The sequence below is a fragment of the Salmo salar genome, chromosome 04 (genome assembly GCF_965601325.2).
Source record: "Salmo salar chromosome 04, fSalSal1, whole genome shotgun sequence".
Taxonomy (NCBI): Eukaryota; Metazoa; Chordata; class Actinopteri; order Salmoniformes; family Salmonidae; genus Salmo; species Salmo salar.
In genome coordinates, this window is record NC_138294.1 from 70,358,598 (window position 1) to 70,385,550 (window position 26,953).

Genomic DNA, 26,953 nt, shown 5'->3' on the forward strand with positions numbered 1-26,953 from the left:
TTCTGGACTCAAAACCTCTGTTATGAACACAAAATGCTAAGTTATTTAGGCCACAGGGTGGTGACATAGTGACTCACTTTCGATTAATAAAATCATGCATCAATGTCAAGATTGAGGCCATAATTTTGTAAGCCTTCACACAACTGGGATCTGCATACAATATATTGTTAACTCTTCCTGTTTGAGATGTTATTGGATCATACAATCGTAATGCTTCTCCAGGAGGTAAAATAAATCAATTATACAAATGTTTTATTACACACAATTAATCTTTTAATAAAATTGATACAATTATTTTCCATATACATAAAAGTATAAGAAACTCATGCACATAGTGGTCTATGGTTGAGCATATATCCACCACCTTGGCCATCAGTGTGGCTGTTCCATTATCAGTTAAAACTAAGCTAGTATTTAAAAAATATTCTGTAACATTCAATGTTTATATAATTATTTTCTCTTTTTGAATTCTATTCCTGTGTTACAATGCATATACATTACAATATCACAAAATGAAAAAGGCCAGTATTCATATTTTCCCTTTAATACAAAATAATTTGCTGTTGATGATTACTACTACATATACTTATTTTGAGTCTGAGCAAGTCTCCATACTCAAAGCTACAGGACACACACAAACACACAATCCTTTTTGGCATATGCCTTTCCCTCCCCAAGCCTGACCCTCTGTGCTCATGGAAACAGACACAAGACAGTGTCACTCTCTGCTCAAGTGTACTGACAATATATACTCTCAAGTGATAGAGGTTGATGTTGAGAGTAGGGTTAGAAGCAAAAATGACATGCTTCAATGAAACTGTATTCATTTCAATCCAGCCATTAATATGAACCAGTCCACCAATTTAAAGTGACACAAACTTCCACCTTTTCATATTTAAAGGGTAGTCTTAAGTGCAACATTTAGTTTCTTGGATCGCTTACAAGTCTTGTTCATAACCTAGGTCCTAGGGGAACACCATTACCTTGCTACACAAACATGTCTGAATACATCAATCAAGACTTAGAATGAAAACTGGACAGTAGAGCCTTGCAAAAGTAAATGGTATCAAATAACACCAGATTGACTCGAGGGTAGTTTGATCAGTGACAGCCAAATCACTTTATCAAATTGCAAGGTCAGGTTGGTAGCAGTCAATAACATCTACAAAGCTGAACCTAATCATCGTTGAACAATAAGGGAGAGTTGGATGTTCAGGAAAAGGGGTACGGTAAGTTGAGCCAACGTTGATTCTAGGAAATCATACACAACATATACCATTTCACCAAATATTTAAGAGATCATCATTTCATGGAGCCTGAAGAAACCACATGGAAAAAGTGGTAAGTTAGGTCCAATTTATTGTGTTAGAGGTGTCATAATTCTTGTATCGAAACCATAATAGGTCATTTTTATATTGTTCTATAAATCAGCTGGAGTCTCTATAATCTTCAATATGAGATCCTAAACTTAGCATGAAAGTGCATCCTTGAAGCAGTGTGGGCTAATTTAGTCAAAATGTTTGCATTGGGGTAAGTTGAGTCAATGGCCATGGGGTAAATTGAGCCAATGGCAAGTTTAAGTGTCTCCTTCCGAGGCGCAAAGCAAGGCATTATCGCTGGGATATGAGGTGACAGTACAAAGTTTGTTTGGTGTTAAGTCAGTGATAAAAGATTAAAATAAAACAACGGTATTGTGATTGTGTTGAATTCAGTTTGGGAAATAAAGCTAGACATGGTTTTAAAAAGGTTGTGGTAATATTTCATTAAGTACACAAATTTGTATGCGGATTAAATGTACCCTGTCCCGTGGCTTAACTTACCCCAGGGATACACAACATCCAAAAAATATACAGTACGAGTCACAAGTTTGGACACACCTACTCATTCAAGGGTTTTTCTTTATTTTTACTATTTTCTACATTGTAGAATAATAGTGAAGACATCAAAACTATGAAATAACTAATGGAATCCTGTAGTAACCAAAAAAGTGTTAAACATTTTATATTTTCGATTCTTCAAAGTAGCCACCCTTTGCCTTGACCACTTTGCACACTCCTGGCATTCTCTCAACCAGTTTCATGAGGAATGCTTTTCCAGCAGTCTTGAAGGAGTTTCACATATGCTGAGCACTTGTTGGCTGCATTTCCTTCACTCTGTGGTCTAACTCATCTAAACCATCTCAATTAGGTTGAGGTTGGGTGATTGTGGAGGCCAGGTCATCTGATGCAGCACTCCATCACTCTCCTTTGTCAAATAGCCCTTACACCGCCTGGAGGTGTGTTTTGGGTCATTGTCCTGTTGAAAACCAAATGATAGTGGGACTAAGCGCAAACCAGATGGGATGGTGTACCACTGCAGAATGCTATGGTAGCCATGCTGGTTAAGTGAGCCTTGAATTCTAAATAAATCACAGACAGTGTCACCAGCAAAGCACCCCCACACCATCACACCTCCTCCTCCATGCCTCACGTTGGGAACCACACATGGAGAGAACATCCATTCACCTACTCTGCCTCTCACAAAGACATGGCAGTTGGAACCAAAAATCTCACATTTGGACTCATCAGACCAAAGGACAGATTTCCACCAGTCTAATGTTCATTGCTTGTGTTTCTTTGCCAAAGCAAGTATTTTCTTCTTATTGGTGTCCTTTAGTAGTGGTTTCTTTGCAGCAATTTGTCCATGAAGGCCTGATTCACGCAGTCTACTCTGAACAGTTGATGGTGAGATGTGTCTGTTACTTGAACTCTGTGAAGCATTTATTTGGGCTGCAATCTGAGGTGCAGTTAACTCTAATGAACTTATCTTCTGTAGCAGAGGTAACTCTGGGTCTTCCTTTCCTGTGGCGGTCCTCACAAGAGCCAGTTTCAACATAGTGCTTCATGGTTTTTGTGACTGCATGTCTTAAAGTAATGATGGGCTGTCATTTCTCTTTGCTTATTTGTGTCTCCTGACCCCTCCTGTCTCAGCCTCCAGTATTTATGCTGCAGTAGTTTGTGTCGGGGGGCTAGGGTCAGTCTGGTTCCTCATAGCCTGGTTCCTCTCTAGGTTTCTTCCTAGGTTTTGGCCTTTCTAGGGAGTTTTTCCTAGCCCCCGTGCTTCTACACCTGCATTGCTTGCTGTTTGGGGTTTTAGGCTGGGTTTCTGTACAGCACTTTGAGATATCAGCTGATGTAAGAAGGGCTATATAAAATAAATTTGATTTGATTTGAGCTGTTCGTGCCATAATATGGACTTGCTATTTTACCTAATAGGGCTATCTTCTGTATACCACCCCTACCTTGTCACAACACAACTGATTGGCTCAAATGCATTAAGAAGGAAAGAAATTCCACAAATTTAACTTTTAACAAGGCACAACTGTTAATTGAAATTAATTCCAGGTGACTACCTCATGAAGCTGGTTGAGAGAATGCCAAGAGTGTGCAAAGCTGTCAAGGCAGGGTGGTGTACTTGGAAGAATCTCAAATATGAAATATATTTTGATTTAACACTTTTTGGTTACTACATGATGTTTGGGATGTTGACAAGTAGAAACTCTGCTTTTGTATCCAGTCAGTCACAAGTGTTAATGAACAGCCTCAAATACAATTGAAAGCAAACCTTATTTACAATTTCCTTGCAGAGAGCGACCCAAAATCATTACAGCCCGATGGTGTAACCATATAACCACTTAGTCCATGTAATTGACAAAATGTGTCAAATTGTATTTTATTTAATATGAAAAGCTATTCCTATGTAGTAAAAGACCTACGTTTTAAGGGCTGTGTCTAAAGAGAATTGTCATGAAGTTTGAAACAAGGAACATGAAAAGGCAAAAAGTGTACTTTGCATTTAGAAAATGTAGTAGCAAATGTTCAATCTAGTATGCCTGGTGATTTTCTTCTCTTAACTGCATGATGCTAGGCAGGTATTCAGCAGTAGTCCACCATATTTTTATACTAATATACTCATTTGAGAAGTTAAAATAGATTGAAGAACAGCATATTATTCATTTTATTCTAACTAATTTGGTCCTTCATAATCTAAATTGTCATATACATCTGCAGGAATGCACGAAGAAGTAAAATCAGGGGATCTACGCAATAACACCAGTATGCCATGACATCTTGTCAAGTCCCCGTTTTGAAAGTGACATCATACAATGGCCTTGATAGGACGTGATAGATAGAGTGAAAACAATCTTGTCAGAGAAAGACCGATTACTTAAATAGTTGCATTGGAAAACTTCGTAAATTTTTGTAAAAAAAATACACTGATTGAATGTGCAATAGAAAAAAATACAAAACACTTCCCAAATGTATGAAATCCAGATCTGTACATATTTTGTATACATACGGAGTATACATTTAAAAAAAAAAAAAATAAATGTACTTCCGTATACTTCATTAAATAAATTAGCCTTGTATAGCAACACAGTCCATCTCTTAAGGTCTTACCAATGATCTCACTGCATTTTGAGTGAGAGTCAAATGCTCCATCTTCGATGGCCAATTCAAGCTTTAACCCTCGAGTTAGCTATATCCTTGTGGCAGTTGAATCTTTTCCTTTTGAAAATCTATGTGAGTAAGTACAGTTGAAGGGTAAAGGGACACTGCACCATGACAGACTGGCACTACACCAGCGAGCCGGCCTGGTTCTGAGCTGGCACCATGATGGGAACCCCTCCCATGCGGGAAATGTTGGACGCGGTCACGACAGTGGGCAGAGGTGGCGGGCGCGGGGCTGGACGTGCTGTCTGGGGCTGGGTATAGGTCTGTGGGTGCTGGGTTCTGGGACTACCGTTGGCACTGGGTGCTGCAGAATTAGCCAGTTGTCCGCGGGGCAGGGTTGTATCAATGTTGTAGCTGTAGCCCGGCAGGGCGTGGCCATGGGTGGGTGTGGAGGCTCCATGGCGTGGCCCGAGGTGGTAGCCAGAGACGCTGCCTGTGGCAGTGATGATGGAGGCGGTGTCAGAGGGAGGGCGCTGGGGATACTGCTGGGAAGAGGGCTCCCTCTGGTGGGGTCTGTTGGCAGTGGTGATGGAGGAGAGTGTGCCATTTTTGGAGACCACGTCCGGGCCAGAGCCACCGCTCTTGGCCAACGAGACGCGCTTGGGCGCCTGAGCGTCCTCCCTGGGGGTGGAGAGGAGGGAGAGAAGGGGTGAGAGACTGGCTGACATCCATTTGGCATATGCACACCTTCACGTCACAGGTATATAACAGTATACATATGGTATTTTCTTTGTATAGCTTACTTATATTTGCACACACACACACACACACACACACACACACACACACACACACACACACACACACACACACGTGAAGTTGAATCTAACTTGATGTCATTGGCCAGGTCCTCCTCAGAGTCTCTCCTTCTCCTCAGGAGACCAACAAGGAAGAGGATGATGAAGATTAAGCCCAGCACCGAGCCCACCGTGGCCCCAGCAATCATCCCTGTGTTGGTCGCTGGGGAAACACACAACATTAAAACACACTTGCACTACAGATCTGTGGTATAGCACCTTCACTCTCCAGGGAAAATTTAATAAATACACTGTTTAGATGCTGTAGTAATTTACCCTTTGCGGTCCAAAAGATAATAAAACTACGGCAGCATCATGTTATTTGTACATTAGTTTTGTTCTTACATTCACTCAATACCCAGCTCTCTTAACCCAACAGTGCAAGTACAGCAGCCTGTGACCGTTCAGTGTTTTTCAATGACTAGGCAGAGATCTGTCTAAATTAAAAGTCAATTTAATTAACAGAGTAGCACCAGCCAATGTCCCTTTTCCACCAAATTGAGGTTTCCTTTAAAGAAGCTTAATTGCATTTGTCCTATTCTATACTGTAGTCTCCCAGCAAACTTTAAGGAAAGAAATGTTAGTGGGCAATAGATAACAGAAAGAGACAGCTACCAAGTGTAGGAATTGACACATACAGACACACTGTGTGTGTAGAGATAGATAGATAGATAGATAGATAGATAGATAGACAGACAGACAGACAGACAGACACATCTATCACACACACACACTACCAGTCAAACGTTGACACACCTACTCATTCAAGGATTTCTCTTTATTTGTACTATTTTCTACATTGTAGACATCAAAACTATGCAATTACACATATGGAATCATGTAGTAACCAAAAAGTGCTAAATCAAAATATATTTCATATTTGAGATTCTTCCAAGTACACCACCCTGCCTTGACAGCTTTGCACACTCTTGGCATTCTCTCAACCAGCTTCATGAGGTAGTCACCTGGAATTAATTTCAATTAACAGTTGTGCCTTGTTAAAAGTTAAATTTGTGGAATTTCTTTCCTTCTTAATGCATTTGAGCCAATCAGTTGTGTTGTGACAAGGTAGGGGTGGTATACAGAAGATAGCCCTATTAGGTAAAATAGCAAGTCCATATTATCGCAAGAACAGCTCAAATAAGCAAAGAGAAAAGACAGACCATCATTACTTTAAGACATGAAGGTCAGTCAAGCCGGAAAATTAACAACTTTGAAAGTTTCTTCAAGTGCAGTGTCAAAAACCATCAAGCGCTATGATGAAACTGGCTCTCAGGACTGCCACAGGAAAGGAAGACCCAGAGTTCCCTCTGCTGCAGAGGATAAGTTCATTAGAGAGTTACCAGCCTCAGAAATTGCAGCCCAAATAAATTCTTCACGGAGTTCAAATAACAGACACAACATCAACTGTTCAGAGGAGACTGCGTGAATCAGACCTTCATGGTCGAATTGCTGCAAAGAAACCACTACTAAAGGACACCAATAATAAGAAGAGACTTGCTTGGGCCACAAAACACGAGCAATAGACATTAGACCTGTGGAAATCTGTCCTTTGGTCTTTTGAGTCCAAATTTCTGATTTTTGGTTCCATCCGCCGTGTCTGTGAGACACAGAGTAGGTGAACGAATGATATCTGCATGTGTGGTTCCTACCGTGAGGCATGGAGGAGGTGTGATGGTGCTTTGCTGGTGAAACTGTCTGATTTATTTAGAATTCAAGGCACACTTACCCAGCATGGCTACCACAGTGTTCTGCAGCGATACGCCATCCCATCGGGTTTGCGCTTAGTGTGACTATCATTTGTTTTTTAAGTGCACATTAGATGAAGGAAAACTCAATTTAAGTGAAGGCAGTGAATCAGTCCCAATTAAAATGCATTCTTAATTACTTGCTCTGGATATCTGCATGCTCTGGTTTTCAAAGCCGTTTCACGTACCAGGTGCCAACTGTTTTAGGAAGCCCATTTCTCTACATTCTGACTGGCCCACATAGTGTATAGTGAGTCGTGTGTGTGTCCAGTGTTGCACTATAAAAGTACGTACAGGTGATGACCTCCAGGTTGATGTAGCATCTCTTTGTGCCGGCCGTGTTGCTGGCCGAACACACGTACTTCCCTGACATGTTGCTGCTCAGGTTGCTCAGCTTCAGGGTGCCTGTCTTCTCATCTGTAACACACACACACACACACACACACACACACACACACACACACACACACACGGTGGTCATGCCGTTTAGGGAGGATGATTATTATTTGTATAAGCATGGCCTTATTTCTATTACAGCATATTGGATGACTGTCATTCATATTCCATTCACCCAGCTCAACGTAACATCGATAGGTTTAGGCTTCTACATGACACTCATTTTCCCTATACCTATCATGAGGTTGCTACAACCTAGCCTATGAATTCAAGTTTACAACATAGGTAGGTGCACAGGTCGCGGTACATTTGAGCAATCAAGGTGACAGACATTGACTCATTCAATACCACCTTGCACTCTTCCCTGCATCTAGCTGATCTAGGGTGTGCAAACTACATTTTCTATTGGACAAATTCAGGTATGTTAATCCCCGTTTCGGTAGGTTAAGAAACATTTTTCAACAGAATCGGCAGAATGAATACACCCCTGATCACACGCCAATATACACTGCTCAAAAAAATAAAGGGAACACTTAAACAACACAATGTAACTCCAAGTCAATCACACTTCTGTGAAATCAAACTGTCCACTTCGGAAGCAACACTGATTGACAATAAATTTCACATGCTGTTGTGCAAATGGAATAGACAACAGGTGGAAATTATAGGCAATTAGCAAGACACCCCCAATAAAGGAGTGGTTCTGCAGGTGGTGACCACAGACCACTTCTCAGTTCCTATGCTTCCTGGCTGATGTTTTGGTCACTTTTGAATGCTGGCGGTGCTTTCACTCTAGTGGTAGCATGAGACGGAGTCTACAACCCACACAAGTGGCTCAGGTAGTGCAGCTCATCCAGGATGGCACATCAATGCGAGCTGTGGCAAGAAGGTTTGCTGTGTCTGTCAGCGTAGTGTCCAGAGCATGGAGGCGCTACCAGGAGACAGGCCAGTACACCAGGAGACGTGGAGGAGGCCGTAGGAGGGCAACAACCCAGCAGCAGGACCGTTAACTCCGCCTTTGTGCAAGGAGGAGCAGGAGGAGCACTGCCAGAGCCCTGCAAAATGACCTCCAGCAGGCCACAAATGTGCATGTGTCTGCTCAAACGGTCAGAAACAGACTCCATGAGGGTGGTATGAGGGGCCGACGTCCACAGGTGGGGGTTGTGCTTACAGCCCAACACCGTGCAGAACGTTTGGCATTTGCCAGAGAAAACCAAGATTGGCAAATTCGCCACTGGCGCCCTGTGCGCTTCTCAGATGAAAGCAGGTTCACACTGAGCACATGACAGACGTGACAGAGTCTGGAGATGCCGTGGAGAACGTTCTGCTGCCTGCAACATCCTCCAGCATGACCGGTTTGGCGGTGGGTCAGTCATGGTGTGGGGTGGCATTTCTTTGGGGGGGCCGCACAGCCCTCCATGTGCTCGCCAGAGGTAGCCTGACTGCCATTAGGTACCGAGATGAGATCCTCAGACCCCTTGTGAGACCATATGCTGGTGCGGTTGGCCATGGGTTCCTCCTAATGCAAGACAATGCTAGACCTCATGTGGCTGGAGTGTGTCAGCAGCTCCTGCAAGAGGAAGGCATTGATGCTATGGACTGGCCCGCCCGTTCCCCAGACCTGAATCCAATTGAGCACATCTGGGACATCATGTCTCGCTCCATCCACCAATGCCACGTTGCACCACAGACTGTCCAGGAGTTGGCGGATGCTTTAGTCCAGGTCTGGGAGGAGATCCCTCAGGAGACCATCCGCCACCTCATCAGGAGCATGCCCAGGCGTTGTAGGGAGGTCATACAGGCACGTGGAGGCCACACACACTACTGAGCCTCATTTTGACTTGTTTTAAGGACATTACATCAAAGTTGGATCAGCCTGTAGTGTGGTTTTCCACTTTAATTTTGAGTGCGACTCCTCCATGGGTTGATAAATTGGATTTCCATTGATTATTTTTGTGTGATTTTGTTGTCAGCACATTCAACTATGTAAAGAAAAAATTATTTAATAAGATTATTTCATTCATTCAGATCTAGGATGTGTTATTTTAGTGTTCCCTTTATTTTTTTTGAGCAGTGTAGTTCACTTTCATAGCAGTCACATAACAACATAATCCCTTTGGTCGTTTTATTCCTTCTCGCACCTTTTTAATTCGCTTGTGGACTTCAGTGCACAACACATCAGCTTTCTGTGACCAGCTGTAAAAAAAACATTTCCAAGCCAAACCTTCATATTATAACCGCTATACATCTTTGTCACCATATTAACGTCAGTCAACATAGCTACTAAAACTAATGCTATAGTAAACCACATACAATCATGCAATAGAGTGTACAGTCATCAGCAAGCAGTTACACAGGTGGGTCTCGTGGCAATAAATTAATAAAACCAAAAGTTTACCTTGACTTGGAAGAGTTCCAGTGTTGGATAGCCATAGCCAGCTAGCTAACATAGCATCCCTCTCTGTGGGAGCCGGGACTTTGAGTCTGCGAAATTAGCTCACTGAATTCGCTAGCTAAGTGAAAGTGTAAAAACAAATCTCTTGCATCTCCTTCATTTTTGAATAAATTAAATTTGTTCAAAACTGTATAACTATTGTCTTCTCTCTCTGAGTCAACTACTCACATTTTATGCACTGCAGTGCTAGCTAGCTGTAGCTTATGCTTTCAGCACTACATTAATTCGCTGATCCTTTAAAATTGGGAGGACAACATGTCAGTTCATGCTGCAAGAGCTCTGATAGGTTGAAGGATGTCCTCCGGAAGTTGTCATAATTACTGTGTAAGTCTATGGAAGGGGGTGAGAACCGTGAGCCTCCTAGGTTTTGTATTGAAGTCAATGTCCCCAGAGGACAGAAAGGAGCATTTCTCTGGCTACACCATGGTGCTACCCTACAGAGTGATGTTGAAGCTACTATAGATCTTCATTGCAAAACAGTGTGTTTTAATCAATTATTTGGTGACGTGAATATATGTAGTATAGCGTAAAAGGGTAACTTAATGTTTCACTATTTTTATGAAATTCACTGATGAGGATGGTCCTCCCCTTACTCACCCATACAGTGTCCATATTAGGACAGCATTGTCAGTCCTGCCACTTCTGCGGCTGTCCTTATATGGACACTGTGCATTGATTATATGCGCTTTTCCCTCATCATTAAATCACTACTAACCAGAAAATTCAAATGTACCAAACAATGTGAGATACTTATCCAATTCGTGCACCCCATAAATGAGAGGAAATACATTATCTAAGTATGGGAACACTGACTATGGGTTTGGGAAAAAAATAGTGGATTTGAGCAGAGTCACATTAGGATGCAACCTTGTGTGCTTTAATCTAGTCCCAAACAGATTAGCCCCTAAATCTCCAAGTCAAAACAAAAACAAAATAATGACATGGCTATGCCTACTGAAACTCCTTTTGATTGCCTGTTCCAGTTCACATTAAGTGTCCTTAAATCCATAGATACAGATGAAGTCGGAAGTTTACACACAACTTAGCCAAATACATTAAAACTCAATTCCTGACATTTAATCCTTGTAAAAATTCCCTGTTTTATATCAGTTAGGATCACCATTTTATTTTAAGAATGTGAAATGTCAGAATAATAGTAGAGAGAATTATTTATTTCAGCATTTATTTATTTCATCACATTCCCAGTGGGTCAGAAGTTTACATACACAATTAGTATTTGGTAGCATTGCCTTTAAATTGTTTAACTTGGGTCAAACGTTTTGGGTAGTTTTTGGTGAATTTTGGTCCATTCCTCCTGACAGAGCTGGTGTAACTGAGTCAGGTTTGTAGGCCTCCTTGCTCACACACACTTTTTCAGTTCTGCCCACAAATTGTCTACAGGATTGAGGTCAGGGCTTTGTGATGGCCACTCCAATACATTGACTTTGTTGTCTTGAAGCCATTTTGCCACAACATTGGAAGTATGCTTGGGATCATTATCCATTTGGAAGACCCATTTGCAACCAAGCTTTAACTTCCTTACTGATGTCTTGATGTTGCTTCAATATATCCACGTAATTTTCCTCCTCATGATGCCATATATTTTGTGAAGTGCACAGTCCCTCCTGCAGCAAAGCACCCCCACATCATGATGCTGCCACCTCCGTGCTTCACGGTTGGGATGGGGTTCTTCGGCTTGTAAACCCTCCCCCTTTTTCCTCCAAACATAACAATGGTCATTATGGCCAAACAGTTCTATTTTTGTTTCATCAGACCAGAGGACATTTCTCCAAAAAGTACAATCTTTGTCCCCATGTGCAGTTGCAAACAGTAGTCTGGCTTTTTATGGAGGTTTTGGAGCAGTGGCTTCTTCCTTGCTGAGCGTCCTTTCAGGTTATGTCGATATAGGACTTGTTTTACTATGGATATAGATACTTTTGTACCTGATTCCTCCAGCATCTTCAAGGTCCTTTGCTGTTGTTCTGGGATTGATTTTCACTTTTTGCACCAAAGTACGTTAATCTCCAGGAGACGGAACGTGTCTCCTTCCTGAGTGGTATGACAGCTGCATGGTCCCATGGTGTTTACACTTGCTTACTATTGTTTGTACAGATGAACGTGGTACCTTCAGGCGTTTGGAAATTGCTCCCAAGGATGAACCAGACTTGGAGGTCTAAAACAAATTCTGAGGTCTTGGCTGATTTCTTTTGATTTTCTCATGATGTCAAGCAAAGAGGCACTGCATTTTAAGGTAGGCCTTGAAATACATCTCCAATTGACTCAAATTATGTAAATTAGTCAAACAGAAGCTTCTAAAGCCAAGACATTATTTTCTGGAATTGTCCAAGCTGTTTAAAGGCACAGTCAACTTAGTGTATGTAAACTTCTGATCCACTGGAATAGTGATACAGTGAATTATAAGTGAAATAATCTGTATGTAAACAATTGTTGGAAAAATTACTTGTGTCATGCACAAAGTAGATGTCCTAACCAACTTGCCAAAACTATAGTTTGTTAACAAGAAATGTGTGGAGTGGTTGAAAAACAAATTTTAATGACTCCACCCTAAGTGTATATAAACTTCCGACTTCAACTGTATATGGCAGCCACACACACACACACACACACACACGTATGTATGTATAGTGTATTACTAAGTACAGATTGATACAACACACTCACAAATTATACCCAGTTGGTTGTGTGGTTACACAATACATAGTACCTGTAACTTTAGGACACTTAACGTAAAGTGAGACCTGATTGCCTCAATTCAAATTTAACTTTTTCAAAATCCCTTTGCCATTGGCAAAATATTAACCTCTGCTTTGTCATTAAATTATACCCTCTGCTTTATCATTACATTTGCTTATGGTATATTCTGTGTACATTTCTTATCCAGAGCAACTCACATTACGTGTGCACAACAACTTGGCTGAACGACATACTATTACAGTACTCTAAGTTCAAAGTCTTATCCAATTGCAGAAAGAGAGCAAGCTCTCCCTGAAATACAGTACATTTACAATAAATACACTATTTCTGAGTAAACAAAAGGTTTTGCTTATGATGTTGGTTAATAAAGTTAGACCTCCACGTTTCAGATGTCAGACTGCAGTTAGTTACTCACTGAGCATGGGAGAGAAGAAGACTTCAGACGTGGGGCTGGTCTTCTGCCACTTGTACATGGGGATGGGTTTGCCTGACTTGGACTTACAGCTCAGCGTGACGTTGCCTTTCAGAACTGGCTTCCCCGACAGAGAGCACTCTGGGACAGCAGGAGGGACTGAGATATAGGAGAGAGATTGAACATTTGTGATGAGATGCTAAGCTACAGTATTTGAATAATGATAGATAAAATAATGTTAAGGATTTAGGGTAGTGGCAAACAGTGAAACTATTGTGTTAAGATACATACAGGAACGTGTGTACAGGTATGCGGGTGCGCATGTACTGTGTGCGGGTATATGTGCAAGTAGAGCACATCTGTAAGTGTGTGTGTCTTATCAGCATTTGATCATATACAGTGCTTTCAGAAAGTATTCATACCCCTTGACTTATTCCACATTTTGTTGGGTTACAGCCGGAATTCAAAATTGATACAATTTAGCAAATGTATTGAAAATTAGAGAGAAAAATATCTAATTTAGTTAAGTATTCACACCCGAGTAAATACTTTGTAGAAGCACCTTTGGGGCCGATTACAACTTTGAATCATCTTGGGTATGTCTGTATCAGCTTTGCACTTCTGTGTTTTGCAATTTTCTCCCATTCTTCCTTAACAGAGCTTGAGAAAATCTGTAAGTTAGATGGGGCGTGGCGGTGAACAGCAATCTTCAAGTCTTCCACAGATTTTCAATGGGATTCAAGACAGAATTTGTCGGGGTCACTCAAGGACTTTCACATTCTTGTTCTGAAGCCATTCCAGCGTTGCTTTGGCTCTATGCTTGGTGTCATTGTCCTGTTGGAATGTAAATATTCACCCCAGTCTAAGGTAGTTTGCACTCTGAAGCAGGTTTTCATCAAGGATTTGCCTGTATTTGTCTCCATTCATTGTTCCCTCTATCCTTACCTGGTTCCCAATTCCTGCCTCTGATGAAAAGCCTTCCCATGCTTCACGGAAGGGATAGTGTTTGACAGGTGATGAGCTGTGCCTGGTTCTCAAGACATAGCCCTTTGCATTAGACAATCTTTTGCCTTATGCTGAGTGTCTTTCACTTGCCTTTTTGCAAACTCCAGGTGTGCTGCGATATGCCATTTTCTCAGGAGTGGCTTCCGTCTGGCCACTCTCCCATAACGCCCAGATTGGTGAAGTGCTGCAGATACGGTTGTCCTTCTGGCAGGTTCTCCCATCTCAGCCAAGGAACTCTGTAGTTCTGTCAATGGTCATTGGGCTCTTGGTCACCTCCCTGACTAATGTTCTTCTTGCCCGGTTGCTCAGTTTGGCCAGCTCTAGAGTTTGGGTAGTTCAAAGCCCCCCCAATTAAGGAGACCACTGTGCCCTTGGAAACTTTCAACACTCAAGAAATTGTTTCATATTCTTCCCCAGATATACAGTACCAGTCAGGGGGTATACAGAAGTTGCCCTATTTGGTAAAAGATCAAGTCCATATTATAGCAAGAACAGCTCAAACAAGCAAAGAGAAACGACAGTCCATCATTACTTTAAGACATGAAGTCAGTCAGTCAATCCGGAAAAATTCAAGAACTTTGAACGTTTCAAGTGCAGTGTCAAAAACCATCAAGTACTATGATGAAACTGGCTGTCTTGAGGACCAACACAGGAAAATAAGACCCAGAGTTACCTCTGCTGCAGAGAATAAGTTCATTAGAGTTACCAGTCTCAGAAATCAGCAATTAACTGCACCTCAGATTGCACCATAGAGTTCAAGTAAAATACATCAACAGTTCAGAGACTGCATAAATCAGGCCTTCATAGTTGAATTGCTGCAAAGAAACCACTACTAAAAGGACGCCAAGAAACACAAGCAATGGACATTAGACCGGTGGAAATCTGTCCTTTGGTCTGATGAGTCCACATGTCTGGTTCCAACTGCCGTGTCTTTGTGAGACGCAGAGTAGGTGAATGGATGATCTCCACATGTGTGGTTCCCATCGTGAAGCATGGAGGTGTGATGGTGCTTTGCTGGTGAAACTGTCTGATTTATTTAGAATTCAAGGCACACTTAACCAGCATGGCTACCACAGCATTCTGCAGCGATACACCATCCTATCTGGTTTGCGCTTAGTGGGACTATCATTTGTTTTTCAACAGGACAATGACCCAAAACACCCCACCAGGCTGTGTAAGGGCTATTTGACCAAGTAGAGTGATGGAGCACTGCATCAGATGACCTGGCCTCCACAATCACCCGAACTCATCCCAAACCATCTCAATTGGGTTGAGTTGGACCTCAGAATGGAGGAAAAGCACCCGACAAGTGCTCAGCATGTGTGGGAACTCCTTCAAAACTGTTGGAAAAGCATTCCAGGTGAAGCTGGCTGAGATCATGCCAAAAGTGTGCAAAGTGGTCATCAAGGCTACTTTGAAGAAACTCAAATATAAAATATTTTGATTTGTTTAACAGTTTTTTGCTTACTACATGATTCCATGTGTGTTATTTCATAGTTTGATGTCTTCACTATATTCTACAATGTAAAAAATGAAGAAAAACCATTGAATGAATTGGTGTCCAAACTTTGACAGAATTGTGATGAGGCATACAGTACCAATCTAGGAGATCTGTGGACAGTTCCTTTGACTTCATGGTATAGTTTCTGCTCTGACATACACTGTCAACTGTGGGACCTTATATACTGTAGAAAGGTATGTATCTTTGTAAATCATGTCCAAACAATTGAATTGGCCACAAATGTACTCCAATCAAGTTCTAGTGTCGTCAAGGATGATCAAAGGAAATTGGATGCACCCGAGCTCAATATGGAGTGTCATAGCAAAGGGATGTGAATACTTATGGAAATTCAATATCTGTATTTCACTTTCAATAAATTAGCCAACTTTCCTAAAAACATGTTTTCACTTTGACATTATGGTGTATTGTGTGTAGATTGGTGAGCGAAAGCAGTCCGTCAATTTAATCAATTTTGAATTCAGGCTGTAACATTTTGAATAAGTCAAGGGGTATGAATACTTTGAATGCACTGTATACATACATGCAGGCATGCCTCATTCTACATGTACAGCTTATAAGAATACAAAGATGGCGTGCTGCATGACTACAAGAACTACATAAGGGGTCCCCTCGTCCTTACCAATGACGTCGAGGATAAGTTCCCCGGTCAAGCCCTGGGCCCCGGGGATGATGACCTGGCAGAAGTAGCGTCCCGAGTCTGACTCCTTCGTGTTGTTGATGTACAGAGACAGGTTGGCCGAGGGCATGGTGGCTGTGAAGCCCACTCGCTCCTCAAACTGCGGGCTGCCTAAACTGATTGAGTCTAGGGTGTAGGAGATTATCTGTGTGGGTTGGATGGAGGGGACAAGATCCATGAAGATTGTTGAAAAGGTCCCTAGAATATCCTTTTTCTTTTTCTTTATTTTACACCATGTGGTCTACCATTACTAAGAGGTTCTCTTAGCTAATGTTATTTTCTTAATAGAGCCATGACAAGGCAATATTTAGTGCATTGGAGTATGAATAGAAGTAAAGTACTTTAAAATATCATATAGATCATTATGCAAACAAACAAGACAGAATTATCATTTGGAGCTAAAGACGAACAGTCTGATTCAGAGTAGAGATAATGGCGCACAACTCAGACATTCTGTAGTGAAATCCGACTACCACTCCATGACTGGACCTTTAGCCAAAGCAGCTTGCTCTGTTCAAGTCAACAACTGCAATCTCCCAATCTACTGTTGGTGAGTGCTACTGTAGTGGAATGGTAACTACTAGACTCAAACTGGATTTTTTTCTCTTTGTTTTTCCCCTTTGGGACTTGGTCCATCTGTATACTACTGTAAAACAAATCTGTAATTAGCAAATATAAGCCCATGCACGTCCCTAGATAGTACTGTCTGTGGATGCAAGTTTGAAAATCCAAGTCAGATGAGAGCCTTATGGCCAACTGCCCACTTTCACCAGCTTAATTTGTTTTTGTTTTGTAAAGGGTTAACCCCAACCTAACCCCAAAATAGAAACTCAAGTGGTTTAGAGTCATATCACTTCATGGCCTAATTTTCTGAAATGTCATGGTCGGAAAAAGCCAAAAACAAGCTATTTTATATTTATGCATTTTCAAGCAGGGCTAAAATACATTGGATAGATGGAGAGCTAAGCATTTTATTAGACTCATTTCTGAGGGTTTCCTGAGGAAGAGCTTTGCCAGATTAACAGCAGTCAACATCCTTCATGATAATAATCCCCCACGTTCCGCCACAGATGGCCAAGCAAGAAAGATTTTCAGTTGTAGTTCAAATCAAACTTAATTTTTTGTCACATGCACTGAATACAACAAGGGTAGACTTTACCGTGAAATGCTTACTTACAAGCCCTTAACCAACAGTGCAGTTCAAGAAGAGTTTAGAAAATATTTACCAAGTAGACTAAAATAAAAAGTTAGAATTAAAAGTAACACAATAAGAATAACAAGGCTATATACAGGGGGCACCGGTACCGAGTCAGTCTGTGGGGGTACAGGTTAGTTGAGGTAATTTGTACATGTAGGTGAAGTGACTATGCATAGATAATAAACAGCGAGTAGCAGCAGTATACAAAAGGGAGGGGGGAGGGGGGTGTCAATGTCAATTGTCCGGTGACAATTGTATTAATTGTTCAGCAGTCTTATGGCTTGGGGGTAGAAGCTGTTGAGGAGCCTTTTGGTCCTAGCAGTTGGGAGCTTTTGAGCAGAAATTGCACAAAAGAGCAAACATATTATCTGTAATAATCAACAGACAAATGATAATTATCACAGAAGTCTGAGTTAAACATTAAAACAAACCCTAACAAAATTGAACACATTCATCATTTCAAGTTGACTTACAAAAGTCATATTACAGATTTGATACATTTTTACAAAAAATAAACTTTCATGTATAAAGTACTTCTGGGCTCCCGAGTGGCGCAGCGGTCTAAGACACTGCATCTCAGTGCAAGAGGCGTCACTATAGTACCTGGTTCGAATCCAGGCTGTATCACATCCGGCCGTGATTGGGAGTCCCATAGGTGGCGCACAATTGGCCCAGCGTCGTCAGGGTTTGGCCGGAGTAGGCCGTCATTGTAAATAAGAATTTGTTCTTAACTGACTTGCCTAGTTAAATAAAGGTTAAATAAAAATACATTTAAAAAAAGGATTTAACTGGTATGCAGAGCTAATGCAGGTACCTTACTGGCCTCTGGGACATTATATTGTAGCCTTAGGATGTCACAGACTAATCATGACCACTGCATGATGAAAGGGATCTTCACACATCCCAAGACGCACAAACTTTAACTTCGCACAAATATGCCATTGCCTTAATGTTTGGTGCGAAAGTTCAACTTACTGTACACGTCTCAAGTAAGAACGGCCCCAAACCGTCAGACAATCAGCACAGATGCTAAAGGCACCACACACAGAACATAACAGAGCGCAAACACTCACCAGTTGAGAGTTATTGGCTACAAAGTTCCAGAGGACGGTGTTCTTGCCGATGCTGTAGCTGGTGCTGTACCAGGCCTGCAGCACCACCTTCTGACCTTCGATCACCTTCATGATACTCTGGGGCATCTGGATCTGGGCCAGCACACCTGGAGGACGGAGAGGAGGAGGGGAAAAACAGAGTACTTACTTAAGGAACCTGTCCGAGTGTGGTTGTGACTATCTGGCTTAATAGATTAAATAAAGCCCCTGCGTTTTGCAATTGTTTCTGGCAGAATGGAAAAAACAATAAGACATGCTTTTCCCAAGATGTGTTTGAATTGATAACCTGCCATGCTTTTGTTTCACACACTGCAAGCATGTTTATTTTCTCAAGATACAAGTTTTGATAAGGAAAAGCTGTAGCGGTTGTGGCTTGTTGACAAGCACTTAAAACATGTCATGTCAAAACGTCTTTTCTCAGAACTATTATCGGTGGACACAGAGGCAATCAATCACATGTACAGTCCACTTTCATATCAAAACAAAAACAAGACTGCCACTTGCCAAGTCAAAATGTTGACAAGCCACATCTACTTCACGAGATTCCTCATACTGTAAAAAAACAGCTATGAAAACAAAAAATGACAATGCTTAGTAGGGACACAGGGAAACAATTTGCAAAGACAAAAAACGTATTTGACGCTCTCTTCCAGAGCTATTGGAACCAATAATAAGCCATCACAGGCTTGCCAACCACAGCTCATGGAGACATCCACTTTGTGCACAACCCATAAAACATCATGAAACAATTGTTCCTACCAACCAAAGATGGGAAAATATACAAACAGACAAGCACTTGGGGAGGTTTTCAGAACAACAAACCCCATGCTAGATGGTCACTCGGTCCCAACAAGTCACAGCGACTAACCTACATACAAAAAAAAAAAGACATCTCATGATGTCATTGAAGCAGAGGGGTAGAAATGGACTCGAGGCAGCACTTAGCTGTCCAGTTGGAAGTGGATCAACTGTGAAATAAAACACATCTCCATCCGTCCAGTGCGACAGCTTGGCCAAAACGAGTAAGTATATTCAGTCCATGGTCCACTCAGGGCACCCTCACACAACCATGCACACACCACCGCATCCCCCCCACACACAACCCCACAGCACCCCCCCCCCCCCCACAGCACCCCCCCCCCCCACACACACCACCGCATCCCCCCCCCACACACCACCGCATCCCCCCCCCCCCCACACCACCGCATCCCCCCCACACACAACCCCACAGCATCCCCCCCCACACACCACCGCATCCCCCGCCAACACACCACCGCATCCACCCCCCCACACACAACCCCACAGCACCCCCCCCCCCACACACACCACCGCATCCCCCCACACACAACCCCATAGCATCCCCCCCCCCACACACACACACACACACAACCGCATCCCCCCACACACACACACACATCCCCCCCACACACACACACACACATCCCCCCCACACACAACCCCATAGCATCCCCCCCACACACACACACACACACAACCGCATCCCCCCCACACACACACAACCCCACAGCATCCCCCCCCCCCACACACACACACCACCCCACACACAGACACCACCGCATCCCCCACACACACACACACACACACACAACCGCATCCCATCCATCCACACACACACCACATCCCCCCCCCCCCACCCCACCGCATCCCCCACACAGACACCACCGCATCCCCCACACACACACACACACACACACCACCGCATCCCATCCATCCACACACACACACACAGACCACACCCCCCCCCCCACACACACACACCCGCATCCCCCCCAAAGCCACCTCATCCCCACCCACAAACACCACCGCATCCCCCACACACACACACCGCATCCCCAAACACACACCCACACTGCATCCCGACCACCGCATTCCCCCCCCACACACCACCGCACACCCCCCCCCACACCCCCCACCACCGCATCCCCCCCCACACGCACCACGCCACCTCATCCCCACCCCCGCATCCCCCCCACACGCACCACGCCACCTCATCCCCACCCGCAAACACCACACCCCCCCCCACACACACACACACACACACACCGCATCCCCCCACACACACCCACACCGCATCCCCAAACACATCCCGCATCCCCAAACACATCCCGCATCCCCAAACACCGCATCCCCACACACGTCCATACACCCCCCACTGCACCCCCCCCCCCACACACACACACACACCCGCATCCCCCCCACACACATATACCACACACACCACCGCATTCCCCCCCACACCACACACACCGCCGCATCCCCACGAACACACACACCGCCGCATCCTCAACGCTGCATCCCCACACACACCCCCCCACACCCGCATCTCCACACCCCGCATCTCCACACCCACACACACACGGGGTAGAAATGGATTCGAGGCAGCACTTATTTGTCCAGTTGGAAGTGGATCAACTGTGAAATAAAAGAACATGAATAAATATGAGGGAGAAAAAGGAAGTGGATCAATCTCCATCCGTCTGGTGCGCCAGCTTGGCCAAAACGAGTAAGTATATTCAGTCCATGGTCCACTCAGGGCACCCTCACATCCCCGCACACACCACCGCATCATTCCCCCCACACACACACCACATCCCTCCCACACAACACCCCACAGCATCCCCCCATGCCGCCGCATCCCCCCCCCCCCCCAGACACACACACACACACACACACACACACACACACACACACACACACACACAGCCGCATCCCCCCACACACACCGCCGCACCCCCCCCACACACACCGCCGCATCCCCCCCACACACAAACACACAACCGCCTCCTGTGGCAGGGACTACAGGCAATCACGGACTACAAAAGGAAAACCAGCCATGTCACCGAGATCGACGTCTCGCTTCCGGACAGGCTAAACACATTCTTTGCACGCTTTGAGGATAACAGTGCCACCAACACGTCCCGCTACCAAGGACTGTGGGCTCTCCTTCTCAATGGCCGATGTGAGTAAAACGTGCTAACTCTCGCAAGGCTGGCGGCCCAGACGTCCTCAGAGCATGCGCAGACCAACTGGCTGGTGTGGTTACGGGCATATTCAATCTCTCCCTATCCCAGTCTGCTGTCCCCACATGCTTCAAGATGACCACCATTGTTCCTGTACCAAGAAGGCAAAGGTAACTTAACGACTATCGCCCCGTAGAACTCACTTCTGTCATCATGAAGGGGTTGGAGACGCTAGTCAAGGATCATATCACCTCCAACTTACCTGACAACCTAGACGCACTTCAATTTGCTTACCGCCCCAATAGACCCACAGACGATGCAACCACCATCACTCTGCCCTATCCCATCTGGACAAGAAAAATATCTATGTAAGAATGCTGTTTGACTATAGCTCAGCATTTAACACCATAGTACCCTCCAAGCTCATCATTAAGCTCGAGGCCCTGCGTCTGAACCCCACCCTGTGCAACTGGGTCTTGGACTTCCTGACGGGCCACCCACAGGTGGTGAAGGTAGGAAACATCACCTCCACTTCGCTGATCCTCAACACTGGGGCCCCACAAGGGTGCGTGCACAGCCCCCTCCTGTACGCCCTGTTCACCCATGACTGCGTGGCCATGCACTCCTCCAACTCAATCATCAAGTTTGCAGACGACAACAGTAGTAGGCTTGATTACCAACGATGACGAGACAGCCTACAGGGAGGCGGTGAGGGCTCTGGAAGTGTGGTGCCTGGAAAACAACCTCACTCAACAAGAGCAAGGCTCTCCAGAGGGTTGTGCAGTCTGCCCAACGCATTACCGGGTACAAACTAGCCGCCCTCCAGGACACCTACAGCACCCGATGTCACAGGAAGGCCAAAAAGATCAACCAACTGAGCTACTGCCGGTTCACCCCGCTATCATCCAGAAGGCGATGTCAGTACAGGTGCGTCAAAGCTGTGACCGAGAGACAGAAGCTATTTTTCAATCTCAAGGCTATCAGACTGTTAAAAACAGCCATCACTAGCACAGATGCTGCTGCCTATAGGCATAGACTAGAAATCACTGGCCACTTTAAGGAATGGAACATTAGTCACTTTATTAATGTTTACATATCTGGCATTACTCATCTCATATGTATATACTGTATTCTATATCTTAGTCCATTCCGCTCTGATGTCGCTTGTCCATATGTATATAGGTCTTAATTCATTCCTACTTAGATGTGTGTATATGTTGTGTAATTTGTTAGATATTACTGCACTGTCGGAGCTAGAAGCACAAGCATTTCGTTACACCCGCAATAACATCTAAGTACATGACTAGTAAAATTTGATTTGAATCACATTTTTGATAAGTCTTCAGTTCGTCTTAGGTGCATATTTTATGTGGTTGTCTGCTTGCATAAACTATCAAAATAAAGAAAGTCGCACACTCCATGTATAACCTCCCAGCAATTTAATGGGTATTTACCAATGTTTCGGCATCACTGTGCCTTCCTCAGGGTGTCTGCTTGCATAACAGTGTCAAAGATAGTAACATTACGAGCAGTCTCATTTCTCAAGAGGTGAAAGAAATAAATATTTCTTCACTCCCGTCTTAAAATGTCTAAATCCTTTAGAGTATCATTTCATCGCTTTAACAGAAGAAAAAAGGCATAGTGGGTTGCAGATGTGAGAAGTGAAGGTGCTCTGAGTGGAGTCCACGTGTTAATATTCATGATTACAGGGTGTGTGGGTGTGTTTAATGCATGTTTGCTATAATTAGCAGTATTTAAAATAGTCTAATGAATGTATTTTGCCCCCTCTTGTAAGGCTAAGTGTGAGTGTGTGTGTGAGAGAGAGAGAGAGAGAGAGAGAGAGAGGAGAGACACCCCTCCCGCTATTTGAGAGTCTGCTAAGGGGGGAATAACCCAGCAGAGGGACGTACGGCGAGGGGGAACCAGAGTATACAACAGACTGCTGTCATTAAGTGGAGAAGCTCTCCTCCATTCCTTTTTAATCATCCCCCTCTCCTCTTCTAGCCACTCTCCCTCTACAAGAGTTTTAGCTGGCCTAACGCCTTTCTTGAGATTCTCCCCCCTGCTGCTGTACCTTCTAGTGGCTGTGAAGGCAGGAGTCACTTAGCAGACTCATATAGGGGGAGGTGGGGGGGGGGGGGGGGGGTAGGGATCCTCCAGGCTCAGGAGCCAGTGTGTGTGTGTGTCAAACTAATAAGAGGACCCGCTGCATGTGTATATCTGCACAGTGTGACTGTGTGCTGGTCCATGCTGTGTTTGATACAGCAACCTGGGTAAGGCGAGCTGCTTGGCTGTGGTATGAGGAAAGGTGAGAGAGCCTGCTACTTGCTGCTGCGTAGACAGAGACTGGAGTCCAGTGTCAGAGGTCCAGCGGGCTGCATTCAACTACTGTATCTCTACATTGTACAATGGATATGAAAACAAGCAGGTCTTATTGTGCAAGTTCAGGTAGTCCCTCCGTTTGTACATTTTCTAGCATTTGGTGTACAGAATACGACCTTGTTCTCTTATAAAAAAAACACAGAAACCATTGGATGTATGCAAACAAAACTATAAAACAAGATGCAATTGAATGATTTTACAGTTCATAATGAAATAAATTATTTTAGGCCCTAATCTATGGATTTCACATAACTAGGAATACAGACATGCATCTGTTGGTCACAGATAACTTAAAAAAAGGTAGGGGTGTGGATCATAAAACCACCATTTCATGCAGCACAACACATCTCCTTCACATAGAGTTGATCAGGCTGTTGATTGTGGCCTGTGGAATGTTGTCCCACTCCTCTTCAGAGGCTGTGCGAAGTTACTGGATATTGGCGGGAACTGGAACACGCTGTCGTACACATCGATCCAGATTATCCCAAACATGGTCAATGGGTGACATGTCTGGTGAATATGCAGGCCATGGAAGAACTGGGACATTTTCACCTTCCATGATATGTGTACAATTCCTTGCGACATGGGGTCGTGCATTATCATGCTGAAACATGAGGTGATTGCGGCAGATGAATGGCACGACAATGGGACGCAGGATCTCGGTGCCTTCAAATTGCCATCAATAAAATGCAATTGTGTTCACTGTCTGTAGCACATGCCTGCCCATACCTTAACCCCGCCACCACGGGGCACTGTTCACAACGTTGACATCAACAAACCTCTCGCCCACACTTGGTCTGCAGGACGTACTGCCAAATTCTCTATAACGATGTTGGTGGCGGTTTATGGTAGCGAAAATGAACATTAAATTCTCTGGCAACAGCTCTGGTGGACATTCATGCAGTCAGCATGCCAAATGCATGCTCCCTCTCAACTTGAGACATCTGTGGCATTGTGTTGTGTGGCAAAACTACAGATTTTAGTGTGGCCTTTTATTGTCCCCAGATCATGGTGCGCCTGTGTAATGATCATGCTGTTTAATCAGCTTATTGATATGCCACACCTGTCAGGTGGATGGATTATCTTGGCAAAAGAGAAATGCTTACTAATTGCTGGTCATCTATGAACGTTTGAACATCTTGGCGATGTAGTTATAATTTCAACCCAGCACAGCCAGAAGAGGACTGTCCACCCCTCAGAGCCTGGTTCCTCTTTAGGTTTTTTTTCTAGGTTCCTGCCTTTCGTTTTTCCCCTAGCCACCGTGCAGCTACAACTGCTTTGCTTGCTGTTTGGGGTTGTAGGCTGGGTTTCTGTATAGCACTTTGTAACATCGGCTGATGTAAAAAGGGCTTTATAAAATGTAAACAAATCAATGTGTGTATGGTACATTTCTGGGATCTTTCATTTCAGCTCATGAATCATGTGTTAAATGTTCAGTATAGCTATGGTAAAGACAAATACATTTAAAATCCCAACAACCCAAAGCCATATACTGGATCTGACAACACCTGAAGACAAGAGAACAGAATTAGCAGAGGTCCTTGAAAGCTTTTCTAAACAGCATGGTCTTGAGCTGTGCCTTAAATGGAGGACAGTCTCTGCAGCCCTAATAGTGTCTGGAAGTGCGTTTCACAGCAGCGGAGCCGCACAACTGAAAGCCCCGTCACCAATATTTTTTGTATGTGCTGCAAGGCTGCTGAAGGGAGACGGACATAGAGGAACAAAGGGTGCGTGTGGGGCAGGAGGATAGAATGAGGTCAGACAGGTATTTGGGCACAGAGTTGTGGATAGCTTGGTTTGAACCAGGAAATTGTAGTTGATGCATGCGCATATGGGGAGCCAGTGGAGGTTGAACAGCATTGGAGTGATGCGCTCGTGGGGGGAGTTATGGGTGAGGACACGTGCAGCACAGTTGGACATATTGTAGCCTGTTTAGGGACTTGGCAGATGCGCCAAACAAAAAGATTGTTACAATAGTCCAGACGGGATAAAGGCATGGATGAGTCGCACAGCTGCAGGTCGTGATAATTAATATACATCTTAACCTGGCAATGTTCCGTAGATGGACACATTTGACTTTGGTAATACTCCTGATGTGGGCCTCAAATGAGTGCTGACTGAAATATCAGGTTGAGAACCTCACTGGAGGGGAGGCCCTTGACACCATCAGTATCTAGTTAGTCAGTAGGTAATGTGAGAGCACCTGCATTTGGAGTGACAGGTGTCGAGAGGCAGGAAAAGGGGATACCTAGTGAGTTCCACAACAATGCATTCACACCAAACCCTCTGAATCAGAGGTGCGGGGGGCTGCCTTAACGTCATCAGCACCCGGGAAGCAGTTGTCGTTGAGGGTTAACTGCCTTGCTCAAGGGCAGAACAGCAGATTATTTTATTTCTTCACCTCGCCAGCTCTGGGATTCGAAACAGCGACCTTTCGGTTACTGGCCCAATGCTCTTAGCCGCTAGGCTTCCTGCTGCGGTTAAGAGTGTCATGATAGATAAGTTATGATACAACATATATAAATGTTCAATGAGTTTAGTTCCACTTTGATACCCAATCAGAAGTCAAAATATAAGCTACAGGTAGCTTAACTCCAATGTTTGTAAACAAAGTGAAAGTAAACTAAACACTGTATAGCCTCAAAACTATACTTCAGATATCATGGATAGTCAGTCCTTGCATACATAGCGCTCGCTTTGAATTTGGTTACATTTCTCCAGGCCCCTCCCTCAGCTTTTTACCAAAACACAGGAGGGTGATGTTTTGTTAGCTTCAATGAACTATTACAGATTCAAAACGTATATTAAGTCAATTTTCTCCAACAAGGACTCATTGAGAAGCTATAGCCTTTTTGATCACAGAGGTGTGGGATTAATGGATAGTGAATGGGAGTAGAATGGTGTCCATATTAGGACAGCATCAGTCTAGGGGCAGGTTTGCAGAGGTGAAGATTAATAATTATTCCCCCCCCCCCCCAGGGAAAAGCAGTGCGTGTCTCATGTAAGCAAACCCAAGTTACAGGAAGGGCTGTAGCTAGGTCCTGTTTACTCACTCCAGAAT

The 26,953-nt window shown here is 43.9% G+C and overlaps 1 protein-coding gene across 1 annotated transcript in view; it reads right to left on the reverse strand.

Annotated features, from left to right (window-relative positions):
- Window positions 1-250: 250 nt before the first annotated feature.
- The window catches only part of LOC106603670 (endothelial cell-selective adhesion molecule), a 61,422-nt gene continuing 34,719 nt past the window's right edge, over window positions 251-26,953 (reverse strand). The window contains exons 2-7 of the mRNA XM_014197628.3: window positions 18,491-18,636; window positions 16,163-16,364; window positions 13,020-13,175; window positions 7,333-7,455; window positions 5,324-5,453; window positions 251-5,114 (exon numbers count right to left, since the gene is read on the reverse strand). Coding sequence (XP_014053103.3) covers window positions 4,616-5,114; window positions 5,324-5,453; window positions 7,333-7,455; window positions 13,020-13,175; window positions 16,163-16,364; window positions 18,491-18,636 — 1,256 coding nt within the window. The 3' untranslated portion in view covers window positions 251-4,615. The remainder of the gene's footprint in view (window positions 5,115-5,323; window positions 5,454-7,332; window positions 7,456-13,019; window positions 13,176-16,162; window positions 16,365-18,490; window positions 18,637-26,953) is intronic.